This window comes from Pteronotus mesoamericanus, unplaced genomic scaffold (genome assembly GCF_021234165.1).
Source record: "Pteronotus mesoamericanus isolate MK-2021 breed Mesoamerican mustached bat unplaced genomic scaffold, CSHL_Meso_final contig_657, whole genome shotgun sequence".
In the NCBI taxonomy this organism is placed as follows: Eukaryota; Metazoa; Chordata; class Mammalia; order Chiroptera; family Mormoopidae; genus Pteronotus; species Pteronotus mesoamericanus.
In genome coordinates, this window is record NW_026555229.1 from 14,656,789 (window position 1) to 14,681,899 (window position 25,111).

Below are 25,111 nucleotides of genomic sequence, written 5' to 3' on the forward strand. Positions count from 1 at the left end.
ATGGAGGGGAGATCAAAGGGGATTTTTGAAACCAGAAGACGCCTTAGTAGCATCTGGAACAGCCTCCTCCCGTTTCGTAAGCCAGGGTCACACTGCATGGGATGCGAGGCGGGGGCTTCTGGATTCAGGGTTCGGGTTCTGCGCCACCACGGGCGAGGTGTGGCCCCTCCCTGCCTGTCAGGTAGTCACTTAGAGGGGTGCCGTCTCAGTGTGGATGAAGTTCTGAGCAGTGGCTCAAGGCAGCATGCAGGACCCTCCTGTCCTGAGCCTCAGTGACCTGTTCATCTCAGAGGTGAGTGCGGCTCCTTCACGCCAAGCCGCCTCTTTCACACGCCGGGACCTTCTCATTCATTCCGCGGTTCCTGCCCCCTGTGGGTGGGATTGCGGGGGGGGGGGGGGGGCATTAGCACTGACCCTATAGTGCCCCCTCTGTTTGTTCTCACTTCCTGTAATTCCAAGTAAGGTCTGGCCGTAGCAGCTTTATGAGCATGAGCTGGGTCAGTTTAAACCTTTCCACAGAAGGATCTACCTTTCCTGTGCGTCTGATTTTCAAGACAGCCATGCCTCTTAGCCTGCTCAGCAAATCCTCTGAAATCGGAGGTGTTTTGTTCCTGCAATTGGGAGGCTGTGAGAGTGTGAGTTTGTTGGAGAACTCATTTTAGTGCAGGTTATGTTAGAGGCAGTTCGGTCTGCTGCTAGAGATGACCAGGAAACTCTGGCCTGTGTCGGAGAACTAGCGTTCCTTGGGGGCGGGGGTGGGCTGGTCGGAAGGCCCATGATACCTAGATGAAGACTTGGGGCTCCTGCCTTGTTATCCATCATCTTAGATGCAAGAAGAATGCCGCTTATTTAAGAAGGTGAAGGGACTTTCCGAGTGGGGTGCATCAGAGTGAAGTGAGTTTCCCGCTGCACCCTTGGGTGCCACACGCAGTGACTGATCTTCTCTCCCTGCCCTCGTCTCTAGAACTTGGGGTTCCCTGGACCCCTGTTTCTCTTTCCATCTCTCTGCCTGGGGTTTTTCTCTTCAGAGGTTTCTCTTACAAGCGTGTCAGTGTTACCTGTTAATGAAAGGAAACTGTAGTAACACCTAGATGTGACATTGTCTGGCTTGTCCAAGTCTTTTCTTAAAGGACAAGTTTAATGCAGAGAAAGTGCAGGGTGAGATCCTGAATACATTGGATCCCATGGGGCAAAAAATACGATTTGTAGACTCTATTGTCAAGATTTTTTTTAGATATTTCCCTGCTAAATGATACTGGGGGAAAAGTCTAAATTTCATTCTGTACAACCCTTTCAGTTCTTTTACTACATGGGCACTTGCTAAAACCTAAGGTTGTCTGAATTGTGCATTAGATCTTTGTGATTGAAAAGAAAATGATACATTTCCTGGGCCTGGCAGCGAACGTCAGAAGTACACCTCATAAGGTGCGTGCCCTTCTGGAATCAACGTTACAGTCAGTTTCCTATGAAAAGCCCTCACTTTTCACATTACTTCCCTCAAAAACTGCTAAATAATCAGGCTCCATGGAACTAAATTGCATCCATACTCTAAGCGTTATTAGGCGATGAAAAAAACTTTAAAAATGTGTTTCTTCCTCAGGCTGTTTAGACATAATTTAGAAAGTGCAGGCTTGGTGACTTTGCCAGGTTTCATGAAACAAAGATATTGAAGTCAAATCTTCAACCCTGGACCCCCTCCCTGAACTCTCGTCTAGACATAGGGTTCGCTCCTTGCCCCAGTCTGTGAAGGGGCTGGGAGGGTTTTGGGGGCGGGTGTCTTGAGAAGACATTACTGTCCTTTAAAATCCAAGTCATTGGAGTAAAGCCTCCTGTGGCTTTTAGGAATGCGGGTCTCCTCCAGGCTGCGGGTCGTTTTGGTGAGGAGGGCCTCCAAGGTCTTACTGGTACCTTGAAAGGGGCCGAGTACTGCCATCTTTTTTGGAGGTGTGACCTGGGGAGCTCACAGAGATAACTGCTGTTGTTTTTTCTCTTGTCCTGGCCCTACAGTCATCTCAACATGCCCTCTGTCCTGTTGCTGGAAGCCATCTGTGTTGTCCTGTTTGCTGGAGGTAAGCTTTTGTGCTGGGGGTGGGGGTGGGGTGGGTAAGGTGTGGAAGAGTTTCGTTGGTCTCACAGCCTGTCATTCTTAACGTCTGAAGGTCTCGGGAATGCCCCTGAGTCTCTCCACATCACGGCCACCTGCCGGGTCTGAGCCCCACGGGCTCACGCGGGGACCACGGCTGTAGCCCCCCGAGTGGTCTCCTGGGTCTTCTCCAGCCCCTTCTCTGCACAGCAGCCATTTCAGAAGGCAAATCTGATCCTGCTGGGGTCCCTCTCCACTCCCACCCTCTGCCTGGAACTTTTAAGTGATGTCCCAGTGCTTTTAGGGGCTCTGCCTGATCTGACCCCATGGCTTCTGTTCGTCCTGTTGGGTGCACGGAAACCCAAGTCTCCTGATTCGCGGGCTGGTCTCCTGTCGGGGAGACAAGAAGGTACAGGAGTTGTCTCTCTGAGCCTTGGCTGCAGTGAAAGCGTTTCAGTACATTGGGGATTCTCCTGAGCACCGCCCGTCCCCCCAGGAGATTTAAGTGCTGGAGCCCAGGCAGGTGGTCTCCAGAGGTGGGCTGCCCCTCGTTAGAAGAGGAAATAGAAGAGGAAGCGGCAATCATCCGTTCACTGGCTCCCTTTGCCAGGGGGGGCTGCTCCACAGAGTCCTGAGGTCATGTCACAGGGGAGTAGTAGAGGTGTCACCCAGGCACCTGAAGCCTGACACCTGCTGTAGCAGCTGAGCGCATGGCACAGAGGCACGTTAGCTGAGTGACATCTTTAGTAAGTGGTCTCTGGCCACGGCACTCCTCTCGCTCCCATCTGGGGAGACAGCTGGCCTGTCTCCAGCTAGGCGATTTGCTGGTAAGAGGTTTAAAAAGCAGCAGGGTTTTCTTGTAGGGCCTTAGGGATTCCTCAGCTCCTGGGCCCGTTGCCAATAATTCATGGGCTCGTTCAGGAAACCTCAGTGCCTGCCTGCTGTGTGCAGAGAGCTGGGCGAGGCTCTGCGGAGGGCAGGCGGCGATGTTCCTGCCCCGGGAGCTTCTAGGGGAGCAGGGCCCATGGAAACATCACCTCGGTATGGGATGCAACGTAACGGGGCCCCACAAGTTGGCAAGATTTTGATGTCTGAATGCAATGAAGCAGAAAGCCTCTTTGCTGGAATGACAACTTGCTGAATTATTGAGTGATTTTTGTGTTCTCTTTTGGGGGATGGGGCATTAGAAGTGTTGTTCTGCCTCTGTGCCAACATCTGCCATTTTTTATGGAAGTAGATGATTTTTGTTCTTTTCATTCAGTCTACCGTGTGTATTTATAGTTTGTCTTATTCTTGCCTCTGGTGGTAGAACAGCAGTGACAATAGCATACTGTCTTAGACCTCGTGAAAGATATTTGCCTGGCAGCTTTTGACTGTGGAGCTATTTGCTGGGTCAGCATATTGACCGTCTTCTCTATGAGTAGAGATTGAAGGGAGGGCATATCAGGTCAGTAGAAACTGCTCACAGATTATGGCAGGGAGGCGGGGGTGACTAGAAACAAGTTTAGTTTGCACTTGTAAGTACGGAAAGGAAAAGAGCCATAGAGATGGAGCTGGGACCAGCCCAGGGGGTGCCACAAACAAGGAGCATCCCCCCAGAACCTGGTGTAATCTTTTGGTGTCTCCTTCCTGATCACTTTCCTGGCAGTTGCAAACCTGCGTGGGTCCAACTTCCCTGCATTGTGCAACGGCCCCCTCTCCCCCAGTCCTGGGCTTCCTCTCCTTTACCTCCTTCCCCAGCAGCAGCCCATGATCATGGTCCTTTGTCCCCTCTTTGGTCCAGTCTGCTCTTGGGCCCTGCCACCCTAGCTTTGTTTCCTCTGTGCTTGCCCACCGGCCAGCATCACATATATAGAGCACTCTGTCACGAGACATTGACCACGTGCAGTTGACGTTTCAGATTAGCTCTCCAAGGGATGCCCTCACTGCCCTCAAAGTTAATTTTGTTATGTTGTTATTGATTGCTCTCATATATCATTTTGCAGGTTTACTGGGTATCATATAAAAGGAAGAAAAACATGTCTATGAACTTCCTACCTCAAAATTTATTAGCCCTTGTCTGTGTTCATGGCATTGAATGGAAATGTCAGCGTTTACTCATAGTCCTATCTCTGAATGTTTGTTACTCCCAGGATGCCTCTCTCACAGACAACGCTGAAGGCAGTGTCTCCTTGCACACTGTTCCTTCTCTAAATCATTGTTCCTTTGGATCACATCCCAGGTGTGATACCACAGGGTCAAAGGGTACATGCCTTTTTATGATGCTTAATGTATTTGGCCAAATAATTTTCCAAAAAGGGTTGTACCAATTTACGGTGCCACCACTGGAAATTTTTCCTGAATTAAGTTTTCCCCAAGTAGATTTAAACTCAGAAATTTCACACTTAAAATGGAGTCTTATTGTTGGAGTTACAACATTTTATCATTGTGCTTTATGCGAACTCTCTTTCTCCCGAGTTATCTGCTCACATCTGAAGTTAATTTCTCTGGCATTTCTAAGAGAACCCAGTTATTAGACCCAACCAGGGGCAAACTCGTTTGGCTCCTTATAGCCCCTCTGTGTATAATTTTTAATTTTTCTCTTCAAATTTAAACACAAAGGTACCTGATATGAGAAGGGTAATTGGGGGGTTGCTTTCTGCTAGCCATCCAGTAATTTTTGAGATACCGTGTCATTGGACTCCTCCACATTCCTGTCTTCCTTCTTATTACCTGTGTGCTCTTGTCAGGTAATATAGAGGCTGAGACTCCTCCCTCTCTGCCTTGTAATGACTGCTTCTGGTGTCTTCTCTCCTAGTGCCCCCATCCCTCCCCCTTCAGGAAGTCCAAGTCAGCAGGGAGACCATCGGGAAGATTTCAGCCGCCAGCAAACGTAAGCCCATGTTTCAGTCAACCCTCCAAACGCCCACTTCAGCCTCTTTGTGACGGGCCCCCGGGAAACCACGTTACTCCAGACAGTTTGCACCCCACTCCCACCTTCCTTTCACGCTGTGGCCAGAGCTGTTCTCAGGAGACGGGCCCCACCACGCCCCTGTCCTGGGTACATACCCTTGGTAAACCCCTATTGCCAAATTTCTTTTTAAAACTTTTTTAAAATTCATTTTTTATTTTTCAATTACAGCTTACTTTAAATATTATTTTGTTTTGGTTTCAGGGGTACAGCCGCGTGCTTAGGCAGCCAATCCTATATTTTACTAAGTGATCCCCTAATATTTCAAGTATGCGCCTGGCACCATGCATCGTTATTACAGTACGACTGACTGTGTTTCCTATGCTGTGCTTGATGACATCCCATGACTATTCTGTAACTACCGACCTGTGCTTCTCAGTTCCTCCACGGTTTTCACCCCGTCCCCCAACCCTCCTCCCCTCTGGGAACCGCCAGTCTCTTCTCTGAGTCTGTGGGTCTGTTTCTGTTTTGTCCATTCATTTTATTCTTAGATTCTACATGTAAGTGAAATCACATGGTATTTGCCTTTCCCTGACTGACTGACTTCACCCATTGCCAGACTTCTTGGCCTATGCTTTGAGGTCTTCTGTTGGTGACCACTGCCTGCCCGACCGGCCTCTGCTGCTGTTTTCCTCCCTCTTCCACCCTGCTCAGCCGCCCCTCCCCGTGCCCAAGCCACAGCTGCCCAGTCCCAGGGGCCCCGCACGTCCCTACCTCCCCTCTCTGGTGAGATCGCCTTCGTTTGCCGCCTTCTGGGTAGCGCCGTGTCACTGGGGCTTCTGTGACTGCCACTGTCTTGCATCTTCGTGGTGATTCAAGGTTTGAACTCTGGAGCCACACAGCCTGGACTTCTGTCCTGGCCCCACCACTTCCTAAGACTCAGGCCTTAGGAATGTCACTGAGTTGCCCTGTGCCCTGCCTTCCTCATCTCTCCAGTGGGAATAAACCTCCTAGACCTGTTTACGGGTGGGGGTGAGGGGCTAGGGAGCTGATAGCCAAACGATACAGGGTTTCTTTATGAGGTGACGGAAAAATGTTCCAAAATTGCCTGAGGTGATGATGGACTGTATCTGTAACAATAATAAAAACCATCAAACGATGTACTTTAAATGGGTGAATTATATGTGTGAATGCTATCTCAATAAAACTGTTCAAAAATTTCAAAAAATAGTCATCTAGGGCTGTGTATGAGAACGAAGCTATTTAGTGCATACAGACTGTTTAAAGTGGCGCCTGGCCTATGGGAAAGATGCAGTCAGTGCTGGATGGTGTTTCTTGAACTCCTGGGTAATGCGGCCTCTTGTACCGGGGTGCCTGGCTCTGTCCCAGACTAGATTGTGGCCCCTGCGGGCTGGGACCAGGGCTCTTCAATATCTCTCCCTGCCCCAGGCGCACCTCCTGTTATACGGCTCAGTTAGTGGTGTTGAATTAGATTCTTCCCATTAGCACAGACTTCCACAGAAGGGCCTCTGGCCTAGACCTTGTCCAGTGTTACTTCCTCCACTGACCTAAGAGGAGCAGCAGCTGACCTGCTACAGGGTCGCTCCTGCCTCCTCTCTGCTTAGGGAGTGAGACCCTCATGGGACCAGACTGCAAGGAAGCTGCTTGTCACCCATCTGTCCCCCTCTCCCCTAGTTACATGGTGCTCGGCTGCGGTGGACATCCTGTTTCTGATAGATGGCTCTCACAGCATCGGGAAAGGGAGCTTTGAAAGGGCCAAGCACTTTGCCATCACGGTCTGTGACGCTCTGGACATCAGCCTGGACAGGGTGAGTGCAAGTCTTTCAGTGTTTGTGCTTAGGGTGTCTTTGGTTGCAAGTGATAGAAATCCAGCCTGAAGCAGAAGAGGACATTCGCTGGCTTGTGGGAGAGGGGAGGCCAGCCAGGGGTGGATCCAAGGGCTCAGTCCCTCTTTTTCTTTTCTCTCAGTTTTGCCTCCCACAGTTGGCTTCCTTCCCAGGCAGGTTTTCCGCATGCAGCACAGTTGCCCTGCGTTGTCCTTCAAGGTAGTGACACCAGCAAAAAAGAAAGTGGCCTTCTTTCCCTGCCTCTGGCAGAAGTCCTGAGGAGGGCTTTGATTGGGCAGGTGGAGGTCACATGATAATTTCTTACCCAATCACAGTAGTTCAAAGGAAGAGATTGTCTGGCCAGACCTGAGTCAGTACTCATCCATATTCACGGGACGGTGGCGAACAGGCGGATTTGGTTTCTCTCTAGAAAGATGTTGAGTTTGCAAAATAGTGGGAGAGGGAAAGAATGGAACTACCTTCTAAGACTAGAATCTCAGTATGAAGTACAGATTCTACCTTCTCCGTTCACTTGAAAGGCACTACTCCTGCCTGAGTGAATATAGCCAGTATGTTTATTTTTTGTCCTTCCTGGCTCTAGATAGTAGGTTTTAAACATCAGCAGAGTTTGCTAGCTGTGGCTAAAAGAAGGGCCATTGTGGAATAGCTGAATAGAAAAATGGACAATGAACATATACAGACAACTCCCAGAAAACGAAACACAAATTGCCCTTGGATATATGAAAAGATGCTTGACGACCTCAGTCAATGTAATAACAAATCTCCAGCTTGCATATCATGTTTCACTTAATTGGATTAGCAAACACCAAAGTTTGGTGACATGCTCTGTTGGCAAGTCTACAAGAAACGGGTGTTCTCACACACTGCTGGCGGGAGTCTGCGGCCTCTCTAGGGGGAAGCCAAAAGCATCTATTGTGCAGCATTTTATTCTAAATATACCCCCACAGATGGTTTTCCAAGATGACATTCCTGGGCTAACCCTAGGAAAACCACTAGGATTTAGGAACAAAAATGGCCTTTTATGAGGACCAAATTTTCTCCAGAATGGCATGTCATTTTGGGAGAGCGAGCACATCACCCTGGGCCGCATGCAGTCTTGCTCAGCTATTTTAAGACACTATATCAGAGCAGCGTGGACATTCCAACTGTGAAGTCAACCCATCACAGACCCTAAAAGGGCCAGGGCCCAGGACTGCTCAGTCTCCATCCTCTTTCATACAGGGCCGTGCTTTTAAAAGGAATATATTCCCTATACAATTCCACTAGTTGCTCATGGAGGAAGAGCCGTAAAGATCCAACACTGTGACCCTGGCATTGACGGAGTGTGTCCTGAGAGGTCCCCGTGGAGGGCAGGTTGGGAGAGAAGAGCTGTGTGGATTATTGGAGAATGTTTCCAGAGCAGGAAATAGGCTCAGAGCGGCTCAGTGACTGCCTAGGGTCACACAGCAATCTTAGAAGGGAGCTAAGTGTGGAGGAACTGGGACTCTTGACTGTCAGCTCAGGATTTGTTTCATTAGGTCTCTTTTCCCTACCCGTTGGGCTGTGATGAGGTGATGAGACTCAGACTTCACAACTGCTATCATATCGGAAGGGGACCACATGGCATTGTGTGTCTGCATGGGAGAGAGAGAGGAAGTCGGGGTGCCGATGGAATTCAGAATCCTCAAAAAAAGACAAAAAACTGTGATTAAAAAAAACCCAACTTTATGGCTCGGACTGTTGGGAGTAGCTGTCCCCAACTCACAGGGCCCCAGACAGAGTTCAGGAAACTTGATCTCCGTGTTGCCACGCCTAGAAAGTGGAATTCTTAGGTTAGGACTGGCAACCCAGACAGTGCCCGCAACAAGGAGTGGAACGGTGACGGGCCTGGAAATTTCCATAAATGAGGGAGCCTGATCAGGCCCAGAGTGGCTCCATTCTCTTCAGAGGGCAGAGGCTGGGTATGTAAGGAGATACATGTGGGCTTGGCCCAAGAAAAACTTTCTCACAGCAAGGCCTGTTGAGCAAAGAGTCGGGTGTCTTTTTCAGCGAGCAAGTGAGCGAGCGTCTTGAGCTGCCTGAGAGCGGCTCCGTCAGACTTGCTGGAATTTTAGTGAAGGGTTTTTTCTGTATCAGGGTGATGGTTCCATCTGATTTGTGGCTTCAGGTTTTATGTACTTGCTGCTGCATTTTTTTTTTTTTTTTTGTCATCTTGTTATCTCCATGTACAAGAGATTTTTCTTTCTATAACTTTAGTGTTCAGGAAGAAATTTTCAAGTAGCTATAAATTAAGGCTTTTATGGATGCTCTGCTGTTGGAATGGAAAAGTGGATTTAACATGTTTGAAGTCTTCCTCTCAACACTTAAAAAGCTGAGAAGTTCAAAAAAAAAAAAAAAAACCAAGCTGAGAAGTTTACTTCCTGGCTGTAATATAATGATTACAGCCGGGTGAGAAGTCTAGGCGGGCTGGCTTCTCAGCACACAGTAAACTGAAGATAAAAGACAACTCTTCTCTCTGAAACCACCAATTAAATTAAATGCCTTAACTACTGACTCAAACTGTTTGTATCTTGTTTTGTTTTGAAGTTGTATCCTTCCTGTTTAATTCAAGTAAATACACCCAGCTGTTGGTCTCAAAGGAGGTTTTGTTGTTGTTTTTTTTAACCTAAGTAATTCATTTACATGGTTCAATAAAAAGACATTTAGTGGAAACTATCCCTCCTCCCCACATATTTTCCATTTGCTCAGTCCCCCTGCCTGCTTTCTTAAGCATTCTTATAGAATCACTTCATGCAAATGCAAGGAACGAGTATATATCCTCATTTCCCCTCTTTTTCTACAGAGAGTAGTAGCTGATACACACTCTTCTGTCCCGTGTTTTATTCTCTTCACATTGTCTTGGAAGTCTTTTTGTATCTACGTAATATAGGTATTAACATAGGTATATATTTTATTGCTGATTATTGTTTCACTGCAACGATTTACCAACATTTAATTAACCAACCTCCCACTGATGGGCATTTGCTATTGCAAATCTACTGTGAGCTTATAAATATATCATTTCACACACGTGGAAGTATACCTGTAGGATAAATTCCCAAGTGCATTTGTAGTTTTCAATAAATACTGACAAATTGCTCCCATGGATGCTGTAACATTTATGTTCTCATCATTAAAGTTTGAGGATGCTGGTTACCCCCTGCAAACTTTGTATCTGGCTTATGGCTACAGCTCAGTGTGGTGCGCTCCAACATCTGTGCGGGCATGAAAGAACTATTTGTGTTTCCTGTTGGGATCTCTGTTCATATTCTTTGCCCATTTCTCTGTTGGGGTGTTGATCTTTCACATATCAGCTCCTAGCCACCCTTTATATATTGGGGAAACTAACCCTGTGTCTCTGACATGAATTGCAAATAATGGTCCATTTTGTCTTCGGTGTTTGGTTGGATCATGGTATGGGTTGCCCTGAGGAAGTTTTCTTTGTGTAGTCGATTTATCAATCTTTCCTTTATGAGATCTGGGAATTTAGTCCAGTCAGTAAACAAGTAAGGTCTTTTCTACTCTGAGGTTTTCAAGGAACTCTCCCAAGTTTCCTTCTAGAACTTTTATGGTTCTGTTTTTCACACTTAAATCTTGAATCCATTTGTTATTTAGCTTTTATTCTTCTTCAGGTTGATCCAGTTGTCCCCAAATCACTTAGTAACTGGACCATGTCTCCCCTCACTGGTTTAAGATGCTCCCTTTAGCACTGGCTAAATTCAAGGGATTTCAAAAACGTCACTGCTCAGAAACTTTTTTTGTGAGCTCCTCCCCTGTTCTGCTTCCCAGGGCCCATCTCCCCCATGTGCCCACCCAAGATGTCTTCCTACTTAGGATGGCCAGTGGCTCCCGCTCAGGGCTTCCTGGGAGGAGAGTCCAGGGGGCTGAGCTCCGGGAGCAGATGCTGCCCACCTGGTGCGGCGAGTGCTTTGATCACCTCCCAGGCACCGGGCCTGCTAAGGCCTGGGTAGTGACGGAATTCAAGCAGCGAGCAAAAGGCAGCATCGCTGCCTAAGTATGAATCATTTGGCTCACTCATAAGCTTGGCCAGGATCAGAGATAGTTACTAGGCTAGTAACTGAGAATGTAGTTTCTCCAGGGGTGTTAGAGAGCCAACGATCAGGTTCAGGGATAGGACCCTCGAGAGGAAACCTGAATAGTTATAGCCTTCTCTGCTTGAGACACACCAGTGATTTAAGGGTCCAGAGAATAGCTTCACCCAGTTTACCTTCTCTACTCTTCGAAGGTGTTGGATTTTCTCATATGACCTCCTCAATTAAGACGCAAAATCTGTTGGGAATCACCAGTGGCTCTCACGCCCTCCCCTGCAGGGGAACTTCAGCTCCCTTACTGCTTGTCTCAGGTTAGGGTGCTAACTGTCCCCTGATCTGACTCTGGTCTAGAGAGTGGGCCTGTCCCAAGCATGGCAGGAGCAGGCTTGGGAGGGCTGACCCCCTCGCAGCCAAGGGAGAGTGTGCAGTGGCTGTGATTAGTGATGAGCCAGCAGCGATGGTGGCTGTGGTTAGCTTCTGTGACGCCCCTGATCGGGTCAGTGAGCACGCTGCTGAAGGCCTTGCTGGCGGCTGAGAAGGCAAACAGTAGAGCTGAGCCTTGTGAAGACCATGGGCACAAAGTCCAATGGCCTGGCTCCCGTTGTCACTCGCTCTGGTCCAGATCTGTATCTTCTCTACATTTTAGTTTCTCCAAGTCATATGGGTATGGAGAGTGCCTCTGTGATTAAGTGAAATAATGTGAGATCATTTAAAACGGTTTCTGTACCCAGCAGGCACACACTAAGTGTGAGCAGAGATGCTGCCCTGAAGATACTCTCAGTTCAGCTGAGTGAAAGGACAGAATGGGGGTCAAGAAGGTTGAATTGGTGGTTGTCAGTGCAGAACATAGGCAGATTTGACTGTTTCCTTCCAGGTTCTTCTCCTGGTCTTTGGAATCGTTCCTTGGGAAGACCAGGAGAGAGCTCTGGCCCTGGAATTTGTTGAGTGGGCAGGAGGCAGGGTTGTTAACCTTTCTTGTCTCATTGTCAAGCCTCTTAGGAATGTCTGTGACTTGACCCTACTCTCAACCCCTGGGCCTTCTGTCTCCTCCCGCAGGTCAGGGTGGGAGCAGTCCAGTTCAGTTCCACTCCTTGGCTGGAATTCCCCTTGGACTCCTTGTCAACCCAACAGGAAGTAAAGACAAAACTCAAGAGGATGGTTTTCAAGTATGTATGCTCAGATACTGCCCAGGTTGGGATGCAGCTAGCTGCTCTTAAAATCGCTCTTGAAGGGTTTGGCCCTGCCCTTGGCCTCCCAGAGAGGGCTGGGGTGTCCGGAATGCCAGCTGTGCTCAGTGCGTAACAAGAATTCCCTTCTCATAAAGTTCCCACGTTTAATGTATACAAGTCAGTGGTTCTGAGTATTTTTTCAGAGTTATGCAACTATTACCATAATCTAATTTTAGGACATTTTCATCATCCCCAAAAGAAATCTTATAAGCAGATATTTCTAAAAGGAAGATATATAAATGACCAATAAGCACATGAAGATATGCAACATCATTAGTCATTAAGGAAATGAAATCAAAACCATAATGAAATACCACTTTATATGCACTGGGAAGGCCAACATAAAAGACAGATAATAACAAGTGTTGGCAGGTGTGTGGAACTCTCATACACAGCTGGTAGGATCATAAAATGGTGCAGCCACATTGAAAAACAGTTTGGCAGTTTCTCAAAATGTTAAACATAGTTACCACATGACCCTGCAACGCCACTTCAGGAAAATTGAAAACATATGCCCACACAAAACTGCATACCCTAACGTTCACAACACATTGTTTATATAGCCAAAAAGTTGAAATAACACAAAGGTGTAATGGATAAACAAACACAAAGTGGTATAGTCATCCAATTGAATATTATTCAGTGTGACCAGAGTCACACTGCTTGTCCAATAGGCCCCACCCAGCTTTCCTTTCCCACCTCTCCCTCCCCACCCTCCCCTGCCCGAAATAGTTGGTTGAGCCTCTTTGTCAGCGGTGGTGAAAGTCACAAAGATGTGACTCATGCTACAGCATGGATTATGCTAAGGAAAAGGAATAGACACAAGTTATACATTTTATAATTTCATGTCCGTGAGCGTCTGAAATAGGCAAATCTGTGGAAACAAAGGAGATGAGTGATTGCCAGGGACCGTAGGGAGCGGGATGCGATGCGGGCGGGGCGGGGCGGGGGGGCGGGGGACTGCTAATGCGTTTAGGGCTTCTTTTTGGGGTGATCGGAATGTTTTAGACTTAGATCATGGTGATGGTTGCATAACTCTGTGAGTATATACTTAAAACAGAATTGTGTACTTAAAAGGATACATATTATATTATTATTGACAGACTAATTACCATAAAAACTTTTTATCCACTCTATGTTCACTAACATTTGCAGTGGGAGAAAGTAGCCTGTTGCTTTGTTCAGGACTGAAAGTCAAAAACTGTTTGGGTGACTTTGACTCGAATGATTCCACCGTGTTCTCTTCTGAAAAACTAAACCAACGGCAGCAAATTAGTTCAAAAAGAACTAAGAACTTTAGAGATCATCTAGCATCTATGCCAACTCTTTATTTCACGGAGGGAGGATGCCGAGGTCGAGAGGGAGCCAGGACCAGAGTCACAGGGCCAGTCCAGGGGGCCCCACCCAGCTGTCCTTTCCCATCTCTCCCTCCCTTCCCCCTCCCACCCTCTCCATCGTTGGTCCAGCCTTTTTCTCAGCTCTGGTGAGTCAAAACTAAGGGCTGGAGAGTGTTCTTCAGGACCTGAAATACAGAGCCACATTAGGAAGGTGCCGGAGGGGGACGCCGGAGGCGGAGAATAAAGCCTCTTTACCTGCCTGCGCGAGGTCGGCTCCGATGTGGGGGGTGTGCGCAGTCAGCACTGTGCGTCCCGGGGTAACTATGAGAAACGGCAAACCCGGCAAGGAGGCAGTAACTAGCATTCTGGCCACAGTTGCAGGGTCACTGAGGACACTATTACTCACCAGGACAGAGGAATGTTGGCCAAATGGGAAGGGTGGACTCTCCAGGGCTCTTTTCCCTTTTTCTACAGCGACGTTTTAAATGCTGGTCCGATCGGAACAGGTTTACCGAACAGCCAGAACACTTGCCTTTCTAGACCGGAGCGATTCCCTAAGAAGTGTGTTTTGAGGTGGTTAAGAAACCACCCTGAAAAATCACCTTATTGCTACCTTGCAATAGGAACATTAAAAAAATATTACAACCAAGCCTTTCCATAGCGCACCCTGTGATAACATAAAATCAGATAAAACATGGTCAGCAATTGGCTCTGTACGCCCAGAACTCCCGGCCAGCTGGCTGGGCAAGCTCATTCCGTCATTCAGTGACCTCCCAGTAACGCAGCTCTGAGTTTTGTGATTCGATTTTTTGGGACCCCATCTACAGCTTTATCAGAGTTTTACTGTATTTAGATAGTGCTACAGAAATAATATTCACCACTTTACCTGAGCACAAAGCCTCTTAGAGCCTTCTCTGGCCAATTTCAAATCACATTAACATTTAAACATAGCTTTTAGAATCATTATAATTACAAAGCACATTGCTCTTTTTTTTAACGGACTAGTATTTGGTATGTATTTTTGCATAAAGCTGCATTTTTTCATTTTGATCCTGTTTAACGGTTCTATAATAATCCAATGAATTGAACTATCACAGTGTATTAAATCATTCTAAAAGGACATGCTTGGGTTGATTCCAGGATTTTTGTTGCTCGCTTAAAAAAATAAAAATAAAAAGGCTGTAATCAACATCTCTATATCCACAGTGAATTTTCCTATGAAATATTTTTCAAAGTCTATTCCATGGACTACCTGCATCAGAATAAGTAGGAGAGAGGAGGCTGGTTTTAAAAAATGTAGATTCTCAGACTTGGTCAAACACCTACCAGTTTGGACTGCCTGAGGATAAAAAACCAAAGAGTAAATATTTCAGGCTCCGCAGGCCATGTGATCTCTGCACAGATAGTCCGTAAGTGACTAGGCATGGCTGTTCCCCCACCCAAAACTTTCTTCACAAAAATTGGTAGAGGGCCAGATTAGGCTCACAGGCTGTAATGTGCCAACCCCTGGAGAGGAAAGAGCATCAGCTTTGCAACCAGCATGACTGGGTTTAAACTCCAGTTCTGACCGCCGCCGGCTGGGCGAGAGGCTGGTGACTCGACTGGTTGGGTGCTGTTATGGTTAAGAACTTGTGCTCTGGAAATGGAGGCCCCATGATTCAAGTCCTGCCTCCAGCCACTCATGAGCTATGTGCCCTTAGACAAGGCCCTTTCCTGGACTCTGGCATCTCAGAGCTGTGGTGAGAATCACACGAGGTAAGCACCTGAATATAAGCGCACACACACACTCACACACTCTTAACACACTGGTGCCTGACACGTGGTTAAGTGCTCAGTAAATATGAGCAGTTATTACTGTCCTTTCTCTGATAGGCGTTTCCTCTTCTATTAAATGAGGATGCTCTGAGCACCTTTTATCCTAGTTGTAAGGATTACAGTCAGTACCAGGTAGGGGTAGTATATGACATAAAAGTAGTAGCTTAGTACTAATATTACCCTTTAGAAACAGGAGACAGTGTCTTTTCCAGGAGACTAGAGGAAGACTGCAGATGCAAGAACTTTGGTGAAGGTAGTAGTGGTCCTGGGAGTCAAAATCCCCTTGGTGGCCGATGTGCGGCGCGGCATGGTGTGAGAGGAGTCCGCGGTGTTTGGGATTCGCCGATGCTGTGCGCTCCAGTCCCCCTTGGCCAGCCCACTGCCCAGGCCAGCTCTGCCCGCCCATGTCTTCACTCACACCCTGTCCCCCGATGGGCACGGCTTTCCCTTTCCCTCGTCCGCTGAGTCACTGAGACCCCGTTCAGACACTTCCCCCTGAAACCGGTGTCCTGGTAGTTCCTCTCCACAATGAACCCCTTCTCACAGCTCTTACTTTTGTCCTCTCATTGATACTTGTTATTTGCTTGTATGTCCTATTTATTCAGCTAGATGGACGGTTCTTTGAGGCGTGAGATCGTATCCTGCTTCCTGGTCCCCCTCTCACTACCGTGCATCTAGCGGGTCCACAGTAAATACTAGTGGGTTGAAAACAGTAAGCAGCTTTTTAGTTGACATGGATGTTGATCTGAAATAGACTAAGAGACTTAATTCTAGGAGCTGTCTACTATGGTTGACATTCATTAACTTAGTGGAGCTCCAAAGAGAGACTTGCCCTTTAAGAGCTCACGGACGACAGAAAGCAGTGAAAGTGAAGACTCGTCCAGGCCTGGCCCGTCCATCCTTCGCAGGCACAGGCTTCCATGCTGATTCCTCACCTGGGTGCTGAGTGGACAGGACTTTGAGGACTGAGAGGAAGGTGGGACCACAAACTAAAGGAGCCTAGATCCCGGAGTAGCTGCTTGGAGGACAGGAAACCTGGCCAGGGGCCCGGACAGGAGTGAGAAATCAACACTTTCAGTGTTAAATGTATATGTCCATGCATATATGTACACACACACACACACACACACACACACACACACACACACAAAGACAGTACCCATGCCTCGTGTCCATTGCATATTTCCACATTAGAAGAATGGCCGTAGGCTCCTCTATGAAGGGCTGAATCAAAGGCAGACATTGCCTTAATTTATACTCAGATTGTAATGAGTATAAACTGGCCCCCACCCCCAATCTAGTTTGTGATTAGCCAGCATTTCAGAATGACGATTTAACAGGGTTTTCTCTGTGTGTAGAATTAATAATCGCTCATGGCTAGATGGGTTACCATCCACTGAAAATTGGCCTAAAATCCACTGTAGCGACTCATTCTTTTCCGCCCAGCTGACACTGAGAGCCAGCAGTCCTCCCTCCGAGGACTTGCACAGCCTCCTGTCCTGAGATTTAGTAGAGATTCTGTGCTGGGATTCCAGGCTTGTCCACAGTCCCTGTGACTGGGCTCTGAGGTTACAGGATCTTAGCGTCCCAATGAGATGGGACCGTTGTTACCTGCCCTGATCTGGAGGCAGCCAAACAGTTCAGCCTTCCACTGCCTGACCCTGAACTTGGAAGCGGGCCAGGCAGGCCCGATCATGGAAAGGACCCTGTCATTCACTCTCACGGATCCTTACGAAGCTCTGTTTTCTGCCTTCCCACCCCAGGGAGATGTTGAACCACAACATGAAGGGAACGATACTGGGGTGAGGATATCGGAGGCAGGTGCCAGACAGATGATGGCAGTTGTCAGCCCAGAGCCACCGCTAGGAAAGATACAGAGTGACATTATTACCTAAATAACAGAGTTGTGCGGGGTGCATCTTAAGATCACAGGAAGTACTCATTTCTGTTCATCACTATTGTGGTTTAGAGGGTGAGAGAGCACATCTTTCCCGGTGGAACTGTCACATTGGGCCTCTGCCAGGAGGCCGTGGCCAGCGCCACTAACTGAGGAGCCATGGTTGCAGGCTGTCTTGCAGGCTGCCTTCCGACGTCACCTCTCCGGATCACTAATTCTCGCTTTGTTTTTTCCTCCTGGGTGAGCTCAGAGGAGGGCGCACAGAGACAGGCCTCGCTCTGAAATATTTTCTACACAAAGGCTTCCCTGGGGGCAGAAATGCCTCTGTGCCCCAGGTCCTCATCATCATCACTGACGGGAGGTCCCAAGGGCCCGTGGCGCTGCCGGCCAAGCAGCTGCAGGAAAGAGGCGTCACTGTGTTTGCCGTGGGGGTCCGCTTTCCCAGGTAAGAGTCTCGGTCATGTGAGGTCAGCGCTGTGTGTGGGTCGGCCTGGGGCCCGTGGTGGGGCTGAGAGACGTCACAGCCGCTGGAGGGTCGGGGGGTGGGGGGGGCAGGAGGAAACACCATGCTGGTTCTTCCAGGGTCTGTCTTTCCTTCACTCGTTACCTTGGTGCTGGAGCACAGGGAGCCTTGAGTCTGGAAGCCTCAGCATTTGCATTGTCTTTACTTTAGTCTGAACATTTGGTTTGACTTGCCAGAAACTCGACTTGAATTTAATTGGGAAGAAATGGGAAATTCATGGACTCCTCTAACCGTATTTGGTGGGTCAGGGGTCCCTCCTGGTGAGCAGGAGGAGCCAGAGGCTTGACTGTCTTAAAGGATCTGTCCCCTCCTGTGTCTCTGGGAGCTGGGACGGTGGCTGCAGAGCGCGCCCAGCTCACATCTTCCCAGCTCCACCCCAGGGAGAAAAGACTCATTTCCCCAGTTTCAAGTTGAATAATCCAAGGAAGTGTTCTGATGAGGCTGCATCACATACCCACTCCTGAGGCCTGGGCAATGCGGTGACAGGCTGCCGTCCTCCGACGCCACATTTCCCCCGACGCCGGGAGATGCCTCCCTTGGAGAGGGGGAGGCACAGATCCTCAGCATGCTCAGCCCTAGAAGGGGAGGTAACATTGATGGGTGCCTAGGTGTTGCGGATGTTAAGTGAAATGACTCTGGTCTAGACACCATGCCTGCACGTAGAAATCCCTTTACTCATTTTAGGACATTATTCTCTCAATCACTAAATAGAGGTTCTCATGTGAGGCACTATTACTAGTTTCTAGGGATATGGAGACAACCATACCAAGTTCCTGCCCTCTGGAGCTTCCATTCTAGGGGAGGAACTATAACTCAAACAAGTGAATGAATAAATAAAGTAATATAGTTTCAGATGGAAATGAAATGCAACGGAGAAAAATAAAGTAGGGTAAGAGGTTACAGACTGATGGGGAGTAGAGAAGATAGTGATTTCAGATAGGGGGGTCTCTCAAGGCTTCTTTGAGGAGTTGATTTTTGAGGCCAGGCAGGTGGATGGCAAGTGCAAAGGTCCTGCGGCCGTAGGTAGCTGAGTGAGTTATAGGAACAGCAAGGCAGCCAGGGAGTGGCCAGAGCCCAGCAAACAAGGAGCGAACTACAAGAAATAAGGTATAGGAGATGGGCGGAAGTCAGATTCTCAGACTGTGGGTCGTAGACTTTGGAGTTTCTTGTGCGTAGGTTGGGAAGGCTTTGGAGGGTTTTGAGTGGGAAAATGGCAGGAATTGGCTTACATTTTAGAAGATTGGGGGAAGTGAAGAAACCAGCTAGCAGGACTCTGGAGCTGCTCACACAGAGATAAGGGAGGAGTGGTTAGACTTAGGTATGGGTGGAAGGCAGAGCAATGGAGGAGCTGCTGAATTGGATGTGGGCAGGTGAGAGAAGATCCAGATTTTGGCCCCAACCCCAGGGCGAATGGTAGTGCTATTTACCAAAATGGGAAAGACTGGGGGACAAACAAGGAAATTGAGTTCCATTTCAGACAGGTACGTTTGAGGTGCCCACTGGCCATCTAAGCAGACAAGCTTTGGATATACAAGCCTGGGGCAGGGGAGAGAGGACAGGACAGAGACTGAAACTAGGAGTGGTATTCAAAGCCTAGGTAAGATCGCTAGGGAGTGCAGCCCAGAGAATCGATGGCTAAGGACCAGCGTGTGCAGGTCGGAAAGAGAAGAGAGACTGAAGGAGACTGAGGGACCATGGGGATATCCTAGACTCTGCCACGTCCTGGGGGTGATGGTGACCCCCACTGTCATGAGCATCATAGTTGCCATTGCCAGTACGTTGGTATGAAGCATAAGCTGCTTTCTCGTTGGTTCTTTTGAGAGGGCCTTGCGTTGTGCCTCACTGCCCACCCTGGCCCCCCCGCCCTGCGCCCGCCTGGCACACAGTGTGAGTAGAGTGTGTTGAACACAGCAGTTCAGAGGCCCAGAGCTTTGCCAGTGAGGATGGAATCCACCACATGGTATAAACACGTGGCCTGCTTGGGGTGGGGGTGGAGTTGGGGTTCTTCCGAGCTGCAGACAGTGGGACCTCTGAGGAAGCCTCCCAGGCCTACCAGACCCCTCCCCCAGCTCCTAGTAAAAGCGTGGTCGCTGGTGACCAGTGGTTCTCAAACTGTTCTCTGGACCAGCAAATATCGGTATCACCTGGGAACTTGTCAAGAATGTCAGGACACAGACTGGGGCTCCATCCCGTGGAATCCAACACCTGGGGGCGAGGCCCCTGTCTGCAGTTTCTCTATCCCTCTGTGATTCTGACGCCCACCCAAGTGTGAGAACCACCGATGTGGGCAGCAAGAGGCTCTGTGTGACTCTTTCCTGCTTTGAGCATTTACTGAGCCCCCTCCCCGATGGTTCTCCTCCGCAGCTGAGCATCTGCATCTCCAGGGAGCTTGTAAGGGAGTCTGTTGCCAAGTGGGGTCAGGAAGAGCTGCCCCCTGAGAGAGCGTTTGTGAGCCCAGAGCTGAGAGCCGCGTCTGTGTGCCGGGCCCAGTGCACGGTCCTGGCAGAAATGTCTGCTTTATGTGGCATCAGAGAATAGAGAAGTCAGTTTTAGAAAGAAATGACCTTTTTGCCATATGGCTGAACCTTGGCGTATTTTGATGCATGTTTGATGGGCAGGGTTCTAAGTGCATTACTGACTGCCCCGTCTTCTTAAAAAGAGGTTCCTCCACCTCATCGAACCTCGTCTGCACTCCCCAGTGTCCTCGTGCCAACCACCGTTTTGTCCTGGGCACTGCATGGCGCCCTCTGGCTTCAGCGAGTACTTGTTCCTTCCGCTGGATGGCTTCCCAGTGCCGTCCTTGGAGTCCTTGAGTTCATTGTTTATAATTCTTCCATAGTTGTTTTCTATTACCAGCTATCCTTGTTTGTTCTTTTCTTGCCTAGAACCAGTTTCCTTCATTTCCTTTCTGGTGCAACTTTTCTCCCCAGCTGTGGGTGACAAAACCAGGCAATGAAGTCCATTGGGACCATTTGTGAAATCTGAGTGTGAGGCTGAGTGGGGAGGTCTGTGGACGGCTGCATGCGCACATTGTGACCCATGGCTGAGCATCCTTGGGGTCTTTCCATGGTTCACATCTGGGCCCCACCTGCATCCTGAGTGGCTGAGGCTGCCGCTAAGTGGCTTCTGGATCACCGGGTGGTGTTGCCGTCCACGAGGAGCCCATGGTCTAGAAGGTGGGAGGGGAGGAGGAAGGTGGGTTTGGAGTAACAAGACAATGTCATCTCTCCGCTGGGCGCTGGGGCACAGGTGGGAGGAGCTACACGTGCTGGCCAGTGAGCCCAGGGAGCAACACGTGCTGATGGCTGAGCAGGTGGAGGACGCCGCCAACGGCCTCTTCAGCACCCTCAGCAGCTCCGGCATCTGCACCTTCGCCTCTGCAGGTAAGGCCTTCCAGCCTGGGAAGGCGTGGGCTTGCCCACGTGGAGGTGGGGTGTGGGATGTGGGATGGTGAGAGGGAGGGGGCCCAGCCACCTTGGCCCTGGGGCGCTCTGCTGTGTTCTGCCTCCCTGTGTCAGGCCCTGAGGGAGTCTCGGCTGGAACCCTGAGCGTGTCTCCGTGGGGTGCAGGGGCCCAGGGCTTGGGAGCATATGGGGCCCCTGTGCCTGTCCCCTCCTTGGTCAGCACATGGGCACCTCAGCTGCATTCGAAGTTGTCTTTGTCAGGGTCCACCCAGGAGCAAAGTGAAGTATGTTATAGGAAACATACGTGTGGGAATGGGATGTAAAAGCTGTGCAGGGCAGGGCCTGTGCAGAAGAGATGCCCAGAGACAGGCCACCCAGCAGGGGGCAGAGCGGAGCCCTTCCCCAGTGTGTTCAGCCCAGGGCTGAGGGTGGCAGAACCACAGTGGTGGAAGGAGGCGTAACCCTGTCTCCCCCATCGGGTGTGTGCCGGGGACACAGACTGCAAGGTCCAGCCTCACCCCTGTGAGCGCAAGACGCTGGAGACAGTCAGGGAGCTTGTCGGCAATGCCCTGTGCTGGAGAGGATCGCGGGGGACCGATGGTGTGCTGGCCTCACTCTGTCCCTTCTCCAGGTTTGTCCATGTGGTCTGGGGTCAGAGCCCAGGGGCATGGGGATGGAGGGCCCCAAGGCTGAGTGCTCAGGAGCTGCGGGGTTTGGAGGAGTCCTTGGGGGGAAGCAGGGGCAGAGCTCTCTGGGTGTAGGGAGGGTCAGCGTCTCATCAACACACCACCCAGGCGCCCCGGGTGAGCGAGGGTGGCAAGGTCATAGCCACGCTGGAGGCTGGTAACCAAAAAATGGCCCTGCGGGGCAGGGCTCTGCACGATCTGGTTGTTTGTTCCTCGAAGCACCAGTTTCCACATTTCTGGGGGGCAAAGGCTTCAGGCCTTGGGTGAGCTCTCGTGGGGCGGCCGGCCACGGGGAATGCTGGGCTCTTCAGGGCCGGGGCTCAGGCGTTCCAGAGCACCTGCTGCCACCTGGCCAGCAGCCCGCCCTCGCCAGCGCCTGGACTGTCCTTTGACACTTCATCCAGGCTGCCTCCAGTACAGCGCCTGGCCAGCACTGGTGAGCCGACCTCTCGCCCTTCCTGGAGGCCGTGGTGGCATGTGAACCAGCTGCATCTCGGCCCAGTGGCTTGCCCTCCAATGAGAGATCATACACAGCAACGAGATGAGTCAGCGGAGAAGTGTGAGGCCCTTGTCGGGCCAAGGGAGCATCCGAAGTTGTCCTCGGCAGGAAAGCACCATGCCCTACCCGTGGTTCAGAGGACGGGGGCCTCCTGCCACGTCAGAGCCCATCCAGGCTCTCTTCAGCCCCCAAGGTTTCAAGCAAAAGGAGGCCGTCACTTCTTTGTTCCCCAGTGGACATGTTCCAGGTGCCGCCCCGAGCCAGGCAGCATGCAGAGGGGAATAGGCGCTGTCACTGACCCCAAGGTGCCCCCGGTTAAGAGGGGCCGTTGGACAAGCAGGCTAGTAACTGCCTCAAGGCATCCCTGCTGCCAGGATGGGGACTGTCCTCCCAGGGACGTCCTCCCTGGGATGCACGAACACTGCCAGCCCCTACGAGGGGGGCTGCATAGAGGAAGCTCTTCATCAGTTCCCTCATTCAAGAGATGCCCAGCGGGGCCTCCTGTGTTGCCAGCACTGTCCCCGGTCCCTGGGAATCAGCAGGAACAGCTCAGGAGCATCCGCCCTCAGCTCATGCACTCACCCTCTAGTGGAAGGAGGCAGCAGTCAGTAAAATGAGTCCATAAACTAGGAGGCAGTGATAAGGAAGAGCCCAGGGATGGGCCTGGGTGGGGTAGGCCGGTGGAGGGGCCTGGGGTTGCAGTTTTAAAGAGTGGGCAGGGAAGGCCTTGCACGTGGCATCTGAGTCCAGCCCTGAGTGGGTGTTGGGGACGAGCCGCATGCAAATCAGGCAACGTCCTGTGGCCAGTGTCCGCTCCAGCCAGGCAGGCCCCCAGTGCAGGCCTGGGAGGGGGCTGGCTGGGCTGGGACTTGTGGTTTTAGGAGGGGTACACACAGAGAGGGAGAAGATTTCTCTTTAATGAGCTGGCAGATTGACAAACTTTTGATTCCAGGACACCTCCGTGGGTTTGTAATTGATGTGGCTTTGACCTCACGGGGCTGTTCACTCCAGGATAGGCGAGGCCCCAGGGGGGAGCCCATCAGCCTGCCCTGTGGCGGGCAGCCCAGGATCTGGAGGAAGAAGGCCTCTATGGAAAATGTGAAGGAGCTTTTGCCATGGCCCGAAGAGAATGTCCTTGTGGGTGAGGCCGTCCTGGAGTTGATGCCAACCAAGAGGAGGGCTCTCTATCCGCGGCATGAGGGGCCCCTCCTGCTGAGCCTGGCCCATCACCCCGCAGACTCCAGCCCCGGGGGCGGAGAACAGGGGCTTTGGAGTCGGAAGGTGGAGTTCGGATCCCCTCTGTGCTGTGTTCTAGTAACTGTGTGACTCTGGGCACCCTAATTCAGCCCTCTGAGCCCATATCTGCATCTGGAAGATGAGGATGACCGTCTCTTCAGGTAGCTGTGGCTTCCAGGTAACCATGGGGACACGTGCAGCATGGAAGCCACCACAGGAATGGTGGCCCTTGCGTTATCGCAGAATGTTAGCACTCAAGCGGACCTCCGGTGTCATCCAGTCCCGTGGCTTAAAAATCTTGAGCTGCTCAGCCTCAGATGGACACTTGTGCAGACCAGAAAGATCACATTTGGGGTGAAGGGGTGGGGCTGTGGCACTGGGGGAGGCTGTCACCCTGGCCACTCAGTCTCCTTCCTTCCATTGAAGACCCAAGGAATGCAGTTGAAAACTACAGACCAATTACTCTCTAGTAAGAAGGAACCAAAGACCAGAGAAAGAAAGTAATATGCCTGGGGTCACACAGCCAGAACCCAGCTGCCTAATTCCCAGTGTCCGGCCACCCAGCCCCCGCGCCCCGCCACCGCCCCTCCCCCACAATGTGCTGGCCGCAGGAAGTAACTTTGTAATGGAAAGCTGTTCTCACTGTTCATAGTTCTGCACACTTATCTCTAGCATCTGACACGATGGCCAACTTACATTATCTTTCTTTTTCAATTGTCTCTGGGTAGATGGAAATATGCCCTACTCTATGTGCAGATAAAAGCTGGGGTGGAATCAAGAAAGAAAACAAGAAAGTCTTTCTTAACCAGCTGCTGTGCTGGAATTTTATATCAGCTTTGTGCTTTAATAACCTTCCCGGCTTCTGCCCTCCTGTCAAACCTTTGATCTCTACCGTTTGTTTCCTTGGACTGTAGCTGGAAGAAAGTGTTCTTAAGCCACCCCGCCACCTGCTACAGGACCACCTGCCCAGGTACAGCCTGCCTCTTGGATTCTCCCACTCCGTCCGGGCCCTGGGACTAGGCTGGTCTTTCCCTGCGGTGGAGGGTGCGTGCCTCGTGTCGGGCTCTGTCCTCAGACTTTCCACGGACTGGTTCACGCAGGCCTCACACATACTGAGACACAAGTTCAGTTATCACCCCGTCTTAGATGAGGTTGCTGGAGCTTGGGGGGCTCTTCAGGTGCCTGAGTAACTGGAGAGGGTCACATTTGTTAACCGCAGGGCCCATAGGCTCGCTGTCTGCTGTGCCAGCCCCAGAGGCGTTGACAGCCTCGGGTGGAACCTGGGAAGCATTGCCACTTTCACTGCCGTGCTCCCCGAGCCCGAGGACACCCAGGTTGTGGGCCTCACGTTCCTGAGACCTTCCTTATCAAGTGTAGGTGCAGCTCCAGTTCATCACGATGGTGGCCTGGAGCTCCTCTGGGTCCCCGAGCAGCTGTGGGCTATCCGGATATGCTGTGTCGGTTTTCTGGGGCTGCTATGACAAACTACCACAGACTGGGTGGCTTCAACAACAGCAATGTATTTTCCTACAGTTCTGGAGGCGGCAAGTCCAACGTCAAGGTGTCAGCAAGCT

General features: G+C 50.4%; 1 protein-coding gene across 1 annotated transcript in view; it reads left to right on the forward strand.

The window, feature by feature from the left end:
- Positions 1 to 2,014: 2,014 nt before the first annotated feature.
- Positions 2,015 to 25,111, forward strand: part of VWA2 (von Willebrand factor A domain containing 2) — a 30,333-nt gene continuing 7,236 nt past the window's right edge. The window contains exons 1-8 of the mRNA XM_054581227.1: positions 2,015 to 2,069; positions 4,881 to 4,955; positions 6,669 to 6,802; positions 11,968 to 12,077; positions 17,440 to 17,634; positions 20,962 to 21,095; positions 21,615 to 21,747; positions 24,452 to 24,507. Of these exons, the coding sequence (XP_054437202.1) occupies positions 2,018 to 2,069; positions 4,881 to 4,955; positions 6,669 to 6,802; positions 11,968 to 12,077; positions 17,440 to 17,634; positions 20,962 to 21,095; positions 21,615 to 21,747; positions 24,452 to 24,507 (889 nt within the window). The 5' untranslated portion in view covers positions 2,015 to 2,017. The remainder of the gene's footprint in view (positions 2,070 to 4,880; positions 4,956 to 6,668; positions 6,803 to 11,967; positions 12,078 to 17,439; positions 17,635 to 20,961; positions 21,096 to 21,614; positions 21,748 to 24,451; positions 24,508 to 25,111) is intronic.